The 11897-nt window shown below is 50.3% G+C and overlaps 5 protein-coding genes across 5 annotated transcripts; 3 read left to right on the forward strand and 2 right to left on the reverse strand.

Moving 5' to 3' along the window:
- Nucleotides 1-861: 861 nt before the first annotated feature.
- On the forward strand, nt 862-1262 carry BO80DRAFT_349920 (uncharacterized protein; the record flags this gene model as incomplete). Its single annotated transcript, XM_025715521.1, has 3 exons — nt 862-945; nt 1009-1133; nt 1226-1262. 3 exons carry the CDS (start codon nt 862-864, stop codon nt 1260-1262), a joined length of 246 nt encoding a protein of 81 aa, XP_025577872.1.
- Nucleotides 1263-2059: 797 nt separating this feature from the next.
- On the forward strand, nt 2060-3639 carry BO80DRAFT_286532 (uncharacterized protein). Its single transcript, XM_025714957.1, has 2 exons — nt 2060-2656; nt 2712-3639. Exons 1-2 carry the CDS (start codon nt 2456-2458, stop codon nt 3525-3527), a joined length of 1017 nt encoding a protein of 338 aa, XP_025577873.1. The 5' UTR covers nt 2060-2455; the 3' UTR covers nt 3528-3639.
- Nucleotides 3640-4371, forward strand: BO80DRAFT_286058 (uncharacterized protein). The gene has a single exon (XM_025714955.1). The coding sequence runs from the start codon at nt 3752-3754 to the stop codon at nt 4175-4177; it is 426 nt and encodes a 141-aa protein (XP_025577874.1). The 5' UTR covers nt 3640-3751; the 3' UTR covers nt 4178-4371.
- Nucleotides 4372-5390: 1019 nt separating this feature from the next.
- On the reverse strand, nt 5391-6773 carry BO80DRAFT_462739 (oxidoreductase, short chain dehydrogenase/reductase family; the record flags this gene model as incomplete). Its single annotated transcript, XM_025722536.1, has 2 exons — nt 5391-6383; nt 6690-6773. 2 exons carry the CDS (start codon nt 6771-6773, stop codon nt 5391-5393), a joined length of 1077 nt encoding a protein of 358 aa, XP_025577875.1.
- A 2168-nt stretch (nt 6774-8941) lies between these two features.
- Nucleotides 8942-10861, reverse strand: coaT (acetyl-CoA hydrolase ACH1). The gene is made up of 4 exons (XM_025718946.1): nt 10698-10861; nt 10395-10635; nt 9380-10345; nt 8942-9334 (listed from the first exon to the last, which is right to left on the reverse strand). Exons 1-4 carry the CDS (start codon nt 10838-10840, stop codon nt 9107-9109), a joined length of 1578 nt encoding a protein of 525 aa, XP_025577876.1. The 5' UTR covers nt 10841-10861; the 3' UTR covers nt 8942-9106.
- Nucleotides 10862-11897: the final 1036 nt, after the last annotated feature.

Here is an 11897-nt window from a genome sequence, read left to right on the forward strand (position 1 = left end):
GGAGTACACTGTAATCTGTACTACACGGCTGTCTCACATCTGACACCTCTTCAGCATCGTAAAGACTGACAACACTAGAGGAATGTGTCAACTTGACAACGTTCACACTTCACATTCCTGCCCTGCGTTGACAGTTCGCATTCCGGGATGACAACATGGCCAGGAATCGGAATGGTGGAATCCGACCGGTCGCATTTCGTCCCCGCTCACCATCCAGTATCCTCTGTAGAAGTAATTCATCGCGACAAGCACAACAAGATTCCAGCCTTAAATAATTCCCATGAAGCCATCGCAGTACTATCTTATCTTCCTCCTCCCACACCCCAACCCAACCGCAGCACCCAAAGATCGTACCACCACCTCACCGACCAGATCAGATCATGATACCTGCACCACCACCACATCATGCCACCCACCACGCTCGCACCCAATCCCAACCACCACCCTCAATCCTTCTTACAATTCTCGTAAATCCAACATATTCCATTGGCCGAGGAACGACACCGTCTCACAGATCTTCCGAATTAACCCACCCACACGTGATCTTACCCCGGATATGACCTACACCGAAGTCAAGAGGATCTGGTGAGGTGATTCGGATCGAGAGATGCCAGGTCTGGTTCCGGGGGATAGACTGAGCTGGTGATGGTGATGGTGGTGCGATGCGTTTTTTGTTGTTGCCATACGGCAGTTGGGATTCCGGGTGCGTGAATACTATGGTTGGTGATATGGTGTATATATAGCTGGTAGTACATACGTCGTTTATATCTTAATCAATCAAACACAGCTTCAAGCGACCGACATCTCACATATCCACTTCTCTACTTCGATCTTCATCTCACCTAAACAAAGAAAAGCAAAATGGGATCAACAACCACCACCTCCTCTGCCCGTCTGCAGAACGACTTTGGGGCCGACCTATGGGTGAAGAATACTCCTAAACGGGTACATCCCTCTCTCCCTATCTCTCACATGTCCATCCCCAATATACTAATCAACATGGAATAGCACCCCACAGCAGGCCGTGGCCTCTTCGCCGGCCTCCAAGACATGAAAAGCTACAATGTCGACTCTGGCTGGGCGAAGCGCAGTGCCGCAGACAACCAGGGATTCTTTGCAAGTTTATTGAGTCGGTATGTTCTCTTCTCTCCGCTTTTTCTATAATTCAGCGAGATGTACGGAGTATATGTGGTGGGTAGAGGCTAATATAGGATTTATGTTGTAGGTTCGTGGGTGGATCGTATAAACCTCCTACCGATTGACTGCTTTGGGCTTGGATTGGCATGGATCTTGTGTGATTCGTTGGTCGTATACGATACTTCTTCTGTGTTGATATGAGGGATGATGTTTGGTGTTTGGGATTTCGGCTTTTGTTCAGCGGTTAGATGATTGATTTCAGGAATGATGATACCTTTTGAGTTGTTATTGGTTTGTTCATACGTGGGATGAAGGGACGGTCGGGTGTAGAGGTAGGTGTTTGTTGCTCAGGGTCAAATGGTATAGACTGGTCTAATAGGCCAGCAGAAAGTGAGTCTAGCACAAATATGACTTAGTAGGCTCCTACTCAATCAGGTTTAGCGCCTGCCTGGGAGGCCTTTGGAACTTGGGGTACGCGGTCTCCGTCTCTTCCGCACAAACCCATCGTCGGCAGGCATATCATCATGTTCTATCAATCTCAGAAGTATTCATTACGGAGATAGACCGATGGCCCGCTGGGTGGCAACTGCTCCAGCTTCTTTATTGCCGACATCGCTAATACCCAGCACACGTGAGCTACAATGCGGATATTATGCTGCATGTCCGCCTATCGAAATGGGCCACATCAGTGTAGCTAAGTATGTTTGCTTATCCGTACTCCACTCCGATTGACGCCACAACACTGAGGGGACGAGGATGGAGAGAAATGTTTGCCTTTTTCACAAGAGTCGCTTGAAATATCTGCATTATCTTCCTCGCCCCCGCTCTAGCCTAATACAAAGATAGCTGAGCGCCGGCATGCCCCGCGCGAAGCGGGCCTTCCGCCAAGCTTCTTTCACTCCTCTTTCTGTCTGGCGGAGTTCTCAAAGCTTTCCTGGATACGCCTCCTCATTAAGGCGTTACGTTACTTATCATGGACTCATATACTTATTCAACGCTTCCTCCAGGATCATTTACTCGAATAATCCGCTTTCTGCCGCATAGGGAAAGGAATGCCCCAATTGAATGCAAACTTTTGGACTATGACCTTTCAGATATAAGCAGCGGAAAACATCTCTACGAAGCCCTTTCCTATACATGAGGAGATGCTAATCAACTCCGGTCAACAATACTGGATGGTCGTTCTCTTCCTGTGACCAAGAATCTACATACGGCACTGTCGTACCTTCGGGACCATCAACTGGAGAAAACTCTATGGGTTGATGCCATCTGCATCAACCAGGGTGATACGGGGGAGAAGGAGAGGCAGATTCCGTTCATGCGAAATATTTATGCACAAGCCGATCGCGTCATTGTCTGGCTTGGAGCGTCGGATGATGGTGGCAACGCACTTGAAATTGTTCGCAAGCATGCAGAAAGTAAGGCGCTGAGGGGGCCAGAATTCACTGGCCATTTCCAACGAGCGGACTACAGTACTTGTAAGAAGCTGCTCAAGCATGACTGGTTTCGCCGCATATGGGTAAGAGACACGTTGAGGGTTCTGATTCATAGTATATCGCTAACACCTCGGGTAGGTACTCCAAGAAGTTGGTGTTGCTCGATGTGTCACCATTCAGTGTGGTTTGACTCAGGTCAACGGGTATGCCTTTTGTGAGGGTCTCAGCCGACTGCATATGTCCTCTTTACCGCAATACATCCTCCCAATTATCCCTCTTATCAGGGGTTCAGTTTTCCGGCCACGACATACAGCTATTTTACGTGGAACCCTCACAATGGGAGAGCTGGTTGACATGTATCATTCCCACTTCGCTACAGTACCTCATGACAAGATATATGCGTTGCTAGGCCTGTGTGCAGATGATCTCAACACACCGTGTCTGAGACTAGATTATCATCTCCCATTGGATGAGGTCATCACACGAGTCGGATCATACATTTTTGGAGGACAATGTACGGTGACAATTTCGCCTGTCACCCACGCAGCGGTGATCAAAGGCAGGGGGTGGATCTTGGGTCAAATAAAATCCGTCGAAAGGAGTGCTTCGGGATATGACCAACAACGCATTGGTATTGCCTTTCATAACAGTCCCCTGGCGCAAAGTTTCCAGAGAGAGTGGGGAATGGAATGGGTACTTCAGACTTCAGCAGCGTCAGTCCAGGAGGGTGATATTGCCTGCCTCTTACAAGGATCCTCAAGGCCTAGCATGGTTAGACTTTGCAAAAGCAAAATTACCGTGATCATAAGCACAGCGGCACCTAAGAGAACTGCAGAAGAAGAGGAAGAAGACATTTCCCACGTTCTCCCTGAAAAAGCGATATCCGACTACCAGTCGTCGCAAGAAACCGATGCCATAGAAGGGAACCTCATTCTATTCTTACGTGGGCCATAGGTATGGCTAGCAGCAAGGACAGTGATGGGTCAGATGGTTCAATGCAGCTCGCGCCAAAGTGCCTAGATTCATGGGAGGGAGACGAAGAAGCCTCAAGCTGCCAGAAGCTCGTCATGGAAGAGATTTTTATATACATGCTGGAGCAAGAGAGCCTCAGAGGCCATATTCAAGTGCTGGAGCGCCTGCTTCGCCAAAGTCCAATGTAAATTCCCCTCAACGAGAGAATGCTCAGGGTTGCAGTGGCACATGGATCTGAGCCGTATATACTTTTCAAGTCTTTTCTTTACGGCCAGTTGGAGAATCTACCGATCACAGAACCATTACTCACAGCAGCAGGAGGTGACATCTATGACTTAATGCGTCTATTGCTTTACCGAGAGGATTGCATACCAATCTCTGAAGACATACTGCAGGCTGCAGTAACAAGGGACAGTGAAGATGTCTTTGACGTCTTCCGGCTTCTCTATCAATACCAAGGAAGCCTATCAATCTCTGAAGATGTGCTTAGGTCTGCACAAAGCAAAGACCTGAAAGTCTACCTTGAGACTCTGAGACTTCTTGCTCGTCAGCAACCGGTCCCGGAATATCAGCTTATAGCAGCAACAGGGAATAATTCAAGGGGACTTGAAATCATAGAGCTCCTTTACTAGCATCAAGAGAGCCTACCAACTATTGAACAAGTGGTCTCCGCAGCAGCAACTAATTATTTATGGGGACTTGAAATCATAAAGCTCCTTTACCAGCATCAGAATATCTTACCAATTACTGAAAAAGTGGTCTCTGCGGCAGCAAGGAATAGTCTAAAAGGACTTGGAATTATAGAACTTCTTTACCAGTATCAGGGAAGTCTATCAATCACTGAAGAAGTGGTCTCCATAGCAGCAGGAAACCATGTTCATGGTTGTGAAATTATAGAGCTCTTCTACCAACACCAGAAGACCTTATCAGTTACTGAAAATGTGGTCCAGGCAGCAGCAGAGAGCTATAGAGGATCTGATATTATAGAGCTCTTCTACCAGCACCAGGAGACCCTACCAGTCACCGAATATGCGCTCCAACAAGCAGCAGCAAATTGGAGGCACTGGAATATGAAGATCTGCGCGTACGGCTGACGAAATCTCTTAAGGAGGCCAAAGCGAAAGCCCTCGAAGGTGGAGAAGAAGCCAGCAATGCTCCCAGTGAGCTCGAATTTGACGGTTGGCAATCTTCTGAATGAGTGTGATGATGTATGATGGCATGATGGCTTGGACCGGCTTGGAATATGACCACACTGTTTCGTTCTTCGTCACTCCATCGTGTCTGATCCTTGGTGTCTTCTGACATGAGCTGTCTCGATGACTTTGACCTATGTTATAATGACTCCTTCTGACACATTGCCTCAAGGGATATAGCGTAGACTAGAGGGACTAGAAATAGTCAGTAAGTGACCAGTCGCCAAGCGGGATGAACGTAACACGACACGTATCTCACGTAGGATATCTCAGTGGTGAGCCATACTGCAAAACGGGTGAGACGAGAAGTCGTCCTCATCTACATGTAGAAGATGAATAGATGGTATAGGTGCATCAAGTTGATAAAAAAAAGATCAACTTGACAGATCGACGACCTGACCAGACCTTGCGAGGAGTAGAAAAGTAGAGAGGAGAAGGGAACAAGATTCCCACCAAGCGAGGAAGTGAACAAAGACGACAATCTACCCGGTCACCTGACACGAGTGAATCTACATCAAGTCATCAGAAACATAAGTCCACAACCACAGTCCACCATATCAAAAGCCACATTTCCACCTCCCAAATACACCAGTCCTTTCCACCGAGCGACCCAGAATGACAACCCTCATCAACAGAACTACCCACATAAATCCTACACCCCCTTCAACAACGCCCCCCCATCACTCCCCACCCTCTGCCCCGTAACAAACCCATCCTTCATACACCACAAATACGCCTCCGCGACATCCTCCGGCCTCCCCACCTCCCCCACCAACGTCCCCCTCCGAAACGCCCCCAAATACATCTCCTTGACCTCCTCCCCTCCCCCCAACCGATCAAATATCTCCGTCTCCACCGCCCCCGGCGCCACCACGTTCACGCGAATCGGCGCCAACTCCACCGCCAGTCCCCGCGTCAGGCCCTCCAGCGCCGTGCCCATCGCTGCGCCGCCGAGGGCGAGGCCCGCGATGGGGCGCGCGGCCAGGACCCCTGAGGTGAAGGTCAGAGAGGAGGTGGAGGTGTCGTGGAGGTAGGTTTTGGTGTGTTTGCCGATGAGGAGGGGGGCGATGAGGCGGAGGGTTGTGTGGGGGGAGGTTGTGAGGCTGGTGGCGGTGATGGTGGGGGATGTGATGGGGGTGCGGGGGGGGCTGGTGCCGGAGGGGTAGATTATGTGGTTTAGTAATACCTTCTCACTTTCCTTCACGGTGGTGTCTTCGGTGGTGGGTGTGTTAGGAAACAGAGAAGGAGACGTCGCGTATTCGAGCAGCGCAAGGAGATTCGTTTCAACCGTGTCTTGATCGCCTAGATCACACGCTTGACCGGCAATACGCTCGGTATACTCTGGAGTCGGATAGAGAGTCTGCAAACGAGCAATCGTCGAGGCGACTTTATCCGAGTTGGAACTAGCGATGATGATATTGGCGCCATGTTCGAGGGCGGCGCGGGCGACACAGAAGCCGATGCCGGAGGTGCCGCCGAGAATGAGCACCCGGGTGTGGGCGAGTTTGTTGATGGAGATGAGAGACGCTGTCATTTTGCTGGATGAATTGGGGTGGATGAGTTGGATGGAGATGGAGTATATCGGTGAAATGGAAGTTGGTGAAGGTATAAGTAGTAGGGCTAGGCGGGGGAATGTTATGTCCGTCTAAGTCCGACATGTCAGACCGGGATTCGGGCTCTTTTGGCGGAGATTATTGCGGTCCGGATTCTTGGCCGGTCCTTGCGCCATGACTATCGTATTCTTATGAACTTCTATGTGACTACTGAAACCAGCCTAATGATCAGGGAGGAGCGCGGTATATCAGAAACTAATCAGCGAAGGCATTTGAAGAAGCTGTGTATACCACCACTAAGGGCCTATATACTAAACCGACCAGATCCATGCTGCATGTGCATATGCCCACCAAACGGTCTTCGGCTGGAACGATCCCAGCTGTCAATCCCAGTGTACCGGGATGGCCAGGGAGAGGGTCCAGAGCCTTGGAGCCGTCTTGTAGGTTCCCAAGCAGGATATCTTGGGTATGCCTCCCACCATGGTTAAACAAAGACAGCTAGAAGCATGCTGAGTACCTCAACGAACCTAGAGAGTCAGGCCATGCTGAGGAACGATGCACAACACCACAGGGATCCCGCTGTTATAGTCTTCAAGAGGAGTACACATGCATTGATGTTCATATCCGTCATTACTTATCTATAATTCTTTCGACGTAATCGAATGCCACGTTGGTCAGGTATACGGATTGATAACAATCAGGTTAGATGATAAAAGAATCGAGGTGCGTGGATGTTTATGAGATTCCACGAGTAGTAGCTCGATGGACCGACCCTAAGTTCATGATTATCAGGTTTATTTAGGGGGAACTTCAGTTGAGGAATATGTTGTATTGGTCTGTTGCTAGTAGAAAAAAAGGCGTCTATAATCAGCGTCTAGCAGAGCTAGAAATCGGATGACTTCAGCCAAACCATCTTGATGTCCCGTTTAGGGCTATCCCACGCAGTCCTTGCCGACACCCTTAGTATTAGAGCCCGTCTAGCTAACTCTCCAGCTCACTCGATCATCAATACGCTGTAATCTACCTAAATACCTTGAAATTCTACTGCCCGGATTCAACTCCGATATCTCCTTTGAGATTCCTCACTTCGACGGCCCTGTCAGCCATTCAGTGCAGCATAGCCATTTACAACAATTAATGTTTACAGGCCCTATTCCACCCACAATCATTGTTTATCTATCCTATCCTTCCATTTTGGTTTTCTTTCAAATGACCTTTCCTCATTTACGAGTAATGCATTTAATATCCCACTTTTCCTCTTACACACAGATAGAACCGAAACACATCCCCCAAAATACCAACCAACATTAATAACACAGCAATAACGATGGCTGCTGCTGCTGCTACTACTACTACTACTACTACTACTACTACTTTCCCCAAGCGTTCAACAAGACCCATTTATTACCCTCAATCTGAATTCAAGATACCGTAAGGCACCAACTTTTAAACCGAGATTCCCGATGATACCATACGTCGTTGAACCAGCTGTATTATAGGACTGCATCGGCAGACACGCTTCCCGTATCTTTGATATAGAATCCGTTCCGTAAAATAGAAAATACTCTTTTATCATCACCTTCACGCGAATCGGAGATTTATTCTACATATGCCTCCCACAACTTCAAGGAGGCTTATATAAATTCCCCTCATCCTTGATCCATATCCTAACCAGAGTGAGTGTTTAATATACCTACATCTATCCCCACCATTACCAGATCCATAACTCCCGAGTACGATAAATCAGACCCGTAAAGCGTTGATGAGGCTATCCAGTCTACCGCCAGAACCATCCCCACTTAACTGGACGATACCGATACAAGAAGCCGACATGATCCATGGAATGCCGTTTCGACTCTCACCTCCATGCTGAGAATGTCGGGGGGATGTTACTGTCTGCTGATGCTACCACGCTGATAAATTCGCGTATATATTCGCCGCTCAGGATGCTGAGAAAACTGTCATGAGATTAATATTAGACTAGACTAGTCTGCTCATCATCCTGTGCAGTGATTTGATTGAAGTATGGAACCATTGCTCAACTTCGACCATATACTCGGTCCATGGGCTCAAGTCCGTAATAGGGATATTATGGCGAGCGTTGTTTTCAGTAATGGTTTATCAAAGTCAAGACATCTTGACAAGTCGCTTGCATATCGCACGGATATGTCTAGTCCCATATGTTTCAGTCATTGGGGGGATATAATATCATGGGTTCCGTTAGATCAGAGAGCGTTGTGCTTAAAGATATGTCAGCGAGTAATTACGTTTTTTGTATCTTGGATGGTCTCTAGGTGTATGAGTATCGTACCGAAAGGGTTGAGCTCAGGAAATACAATGGAATAGTATAGATAGCGAGACGATATTTAGCTAGATTATGATGGTGGAAAGGAACCGGTTTGGGGCTGTAGAGGGAATTTACGGCTTTTCATATGCGGTGTCATTAGGGGATTACTTGATGCTAGTCACTAGTCTTTATCTGGGGTCAATAGGTTGGGGAATGGAGGGTGAGTGATGTAGTAGAGTTAACTACACGTATTTCACTGTCGTTAGTATATGGTTTGTTCCTGGAGGCCACCCTGGATAGGTATCTAGTTCCAGGACAGTCCTCTCATGGAGATGGATTACTGCACTGCTACATAATGGACGCTTTTATTACGCTCGGTAGTCCATGGCATCGAGCTAGTCAAATAGATGGTATATGCATATCGACAACCCTTTGGCATCTGTACACTTACTCCATGCCCAAAGGCAGCCCAATCCAACGGTAAATCATCTTAAACAATGGTAAAGAAACTCGCTATAGGTATCATATCTAATCCCAGCCGCTGATCTTCATCGTGCCCTTCTCCTGCAGGTTCTGGTGCATCTTGAACGCCTGGAACAGCAGGTGGGGCTCGTGTCCCATGCCCTTCTTCATGCACTCGTACTCGGCCCGGTCCAAGTAGTCCGTCAGGATGGGCTTGTAATCGGGGTGCGAGCACTTGTCGATGATCACACGAGCACGCTCGCGGGGAGCGAGACCACGAACGTCGGCCAGACCCTAGATTGTTAGCAGAAGTTATACCATCGGCATGGATCAACTCACCTGTTCAGTCACCACCACGTCGAGATCGTGCTCCGTCTGGTCAATGTGGGTACAGAAAGGAACAATGCAGCTGACACCGGTCGGGTCCGTCTTGCTGGGCCGGGTACTAGGCGTGTGCATGATACTGTACTTGGAGCTGCGCAGGAAGTCGGCCGAACCACCCAGGCCGTTGAGCATGCGCGAGCCCATGACGCAGGTGCTGTTGGCGTGGGCGTAAATGTCCACCTCCACAGGGGTGTTCATACCGATGCAGCCCAAGCGACGGATGATCTCGGGCGAGTTGGACACCTGCTGCGGGCGCAGAAGCAGCTTACCCGCGTAACGCTCCCAGTTGTCGTAGAAGCGCTTGAACCCCTCAGGGGAGAAGCGGATGGACGTCGCCGTGGCGAAGTCAAGGTTGCCACTGTCGAACAGATCCAGGAACGAGTCCTGCAGCACCTCCGTCCACACCTTCAGGTTGGTAAAGTCGGCACCACCCTTGCTCAGACCGCCAACCACCGCGTTGGCAATGTTTCCAATGCCGGACTGGATCGGCAGCAGGTTCTTGGGCAGACGGCCGTGGTTGACCTCGTGCTTCAAAAACTCAATCAGGTTGGTGGCAATCGCCTGCGACCCCTCATCCTCGGGGGCGTTCGGCTGAGTCTGATCCGGGTAGTCCGACTCAACAATGGCCACGACCTTCTCGGGGTCCACCGGGATGTGAGGAGTACCGATACGGTCCTCCGGCTGCATGATCAGGTACGGCTTCCGCAGTGGCGGCACATCCGACATGACGATATCGTGCAGTCCCTCGAACGACGGACTGGCGGTGTTGACTTCGATGATGATCTTATCGGCCATCTGGACAAATTCGGGAGAAGCACCGACGGAAGCACCGGGGATGATGCCACCATCTTCGGTGATGGCGGATGCCTCGATAACCGCGACATCCAAGCGCTTATTAGGCTTGTTCATGGTGTACCAGCCCTGAAGCACAATTAGCCACCACTCGAAACGAGTATAACCACCAACTTACATAAACCAGATCCGACGGAAACATGCTCAGATGCTTGTCGAAAAAGTTAATCTGCCCATTGTTGATGCCCTTGGCAATCTCCTTGCCGACCTGGTGAGGACTCCGACGCTCGATCATGTTCAGCCGCGCCCAGCGGTTTTCGGTTTCCGCCCCGGAAGAGGCGCCCACGAACAGGCTGTATTTTAGCTTTCCCTCAAGCTTGTTTTTCTCGACGTGGTCGGCCAGCGCTGTAGGAACTTTCCTGAAAACCGGGAAGACACAAGGTTAGACTCAGTGGCTGCCACGCGCACGGGATGAACCTACTTAGGATACCCAACCCCCGTGAATCCGGACCAGCCGATGTACGATCCATGGGGAAACAAGTCGATGAGGTCTTCGGCCTTGGCCAGCTTCTTCAAATACGACGGCCGGCGGACACGGCTCTTCAAGAGAGCGGAGGCGGACATTGTGAGGGGGAGGGGGGGCGGAGAAGAAGAATGGTCAGGAGAGAGATGAGGAGAGAACAACGGGGGAAGAGCGGGGAGATAGGGGATGAGGGAATGAGAGAATGAGAGAAAAGAAACTGAGGATTGAGAAATGGGGGAGGGCGAGATAGAAATACGGTACGGAACCCCCGCCACGTTCCACTGCCCCGGTCCAGACGAGGCGGAGAATACCACCTCTCGGGGATAAGGAGTCTAGGAGATGCACCCCCTGTAATCTATCAACTCTATCTGGTTGCTGACTGGCTGTCGATCCAGCAGTAAAGGCGGACTCGCATGCAGGAGGGTGTATGTTACTCCGCGCTCCAGACGGAGCAGTCTAGACTAGGTGCAGCTGTTCGGATGGCGGCCGGCCGGGGGGGGATCCTGTCAGAAACGTATTTATCCAACGGCCTGGCCACCTCGACCTGGGGAAGAGGGTCTCAATGGCGAGCGACCCGAGTCGCCAGGCTTGCTACTACACTGGGTCCCCTGCTCTGACCCTTTTGTGAATCATGGTGACTGAGTGATGGGAGGTGAGTGTCTGGCCGTCGCCTTGCAGGACCTCCATACATGCTGACGTCACGCCGGCGAACTCTCGGGCCGGACCCTTTTTACTAGTGAAGAAGAGTGAGGCCTCGCGGTGCCTTTGCTTGCCTCCCCACGTCACCTTGAGCTCAATGGTCTTCTGGCCTCCACAGGGGAGTCCGTCTCGATCCGGACGAATCGTCGAACCTCTATTATATACACAGGATATCCGCTTTGCAATGCGCCGCGAAGAATGCTCGTCGCGAGCTGGCAGCTGGAGGAATCCCAGGCCGAGTTTGGCCCAGGAATGCGCCGACGGGCTAGTCTCGGGCTGTATCGGTTATCGCTGCTCGGCCACACGGAGCTTTCAGCCCAGCTCCCTCTCGCCTGCTGCTTCAGTCCCGCAATTCATCAGCCCGCGAGAACGAGCGCTTTACTAACGCCAACCCCACGCCGATCTCAATCAAGCAAAACAATTCGGTTGATCAACAACTCCCATGGCCTAGTTACACAT

The sequence above is a fragment of the Aspergillus ibericus genome (assembly GCF_003184845.1).
Source record: "Aspergillus ibericus CBS 121593 unplaced genomic scaffold BO80scaffold_9, whole genome shotgun sequence".
Taxonomy (NCBI): Eukaryota; Fungi; Ascomycota; class Eurotiomycetes; order Eurotiales; family Aspergillaceae; genus Aspergillus; species Aspergillus ibericus.

What these genes read in the sequence shown, in the direction of transcription:
- BO80DRAFT_286532 (XM_025714957.1), top strand. Translation starts at nt 2,456, where the DNA reads ATGCGAAATATTTATGCACAAGCCGATCGCGTCATTGTCTGGCTTGGA. An exon ending in ACTGGTTTCGCCGCATATGG is followed by an intron (nt 2,657 to 2,711) that starts GTAAGAGACACG and finishes CACCTCGGGTAG; the next exon opens with GTACTCCAAGAAGTTGGTGT.
- BO80DRAFT_286058 (XM_025714955.1), top strand. Translation starts at nt 3,752, where the DNA reads ATGCTCAGGGTTGCAGTGGCACATGGATCTGAGCCGTATATACTTTTC.
- coaT (XM_025718946.1), bottom strand. Translation starts at nt 10,840, where the DNA reads ATGTCCGCCTCCGCTCTCTTGAAGAGCCGTGTCCGCCGGCCGTCGTAT. An exon ending in TTCCGTCGGATCTGGTTTAT is followed by an intron (nt 10,346 to 10,394) that starts GTAAGTTGGTGG and finishes ATTGTGCTTCAG; the next exon opens with GGCTGGTACACCATGAACAA. An exon ending in ACGTGGTGGTGACTGAACAG is followed by an intron (nt 9,335 to 9,379) that starts GTGAGTTGATCC and finishes CTAACAATCTAG; the next exon opens with GGTCTGGCCGACGTTCGTGG.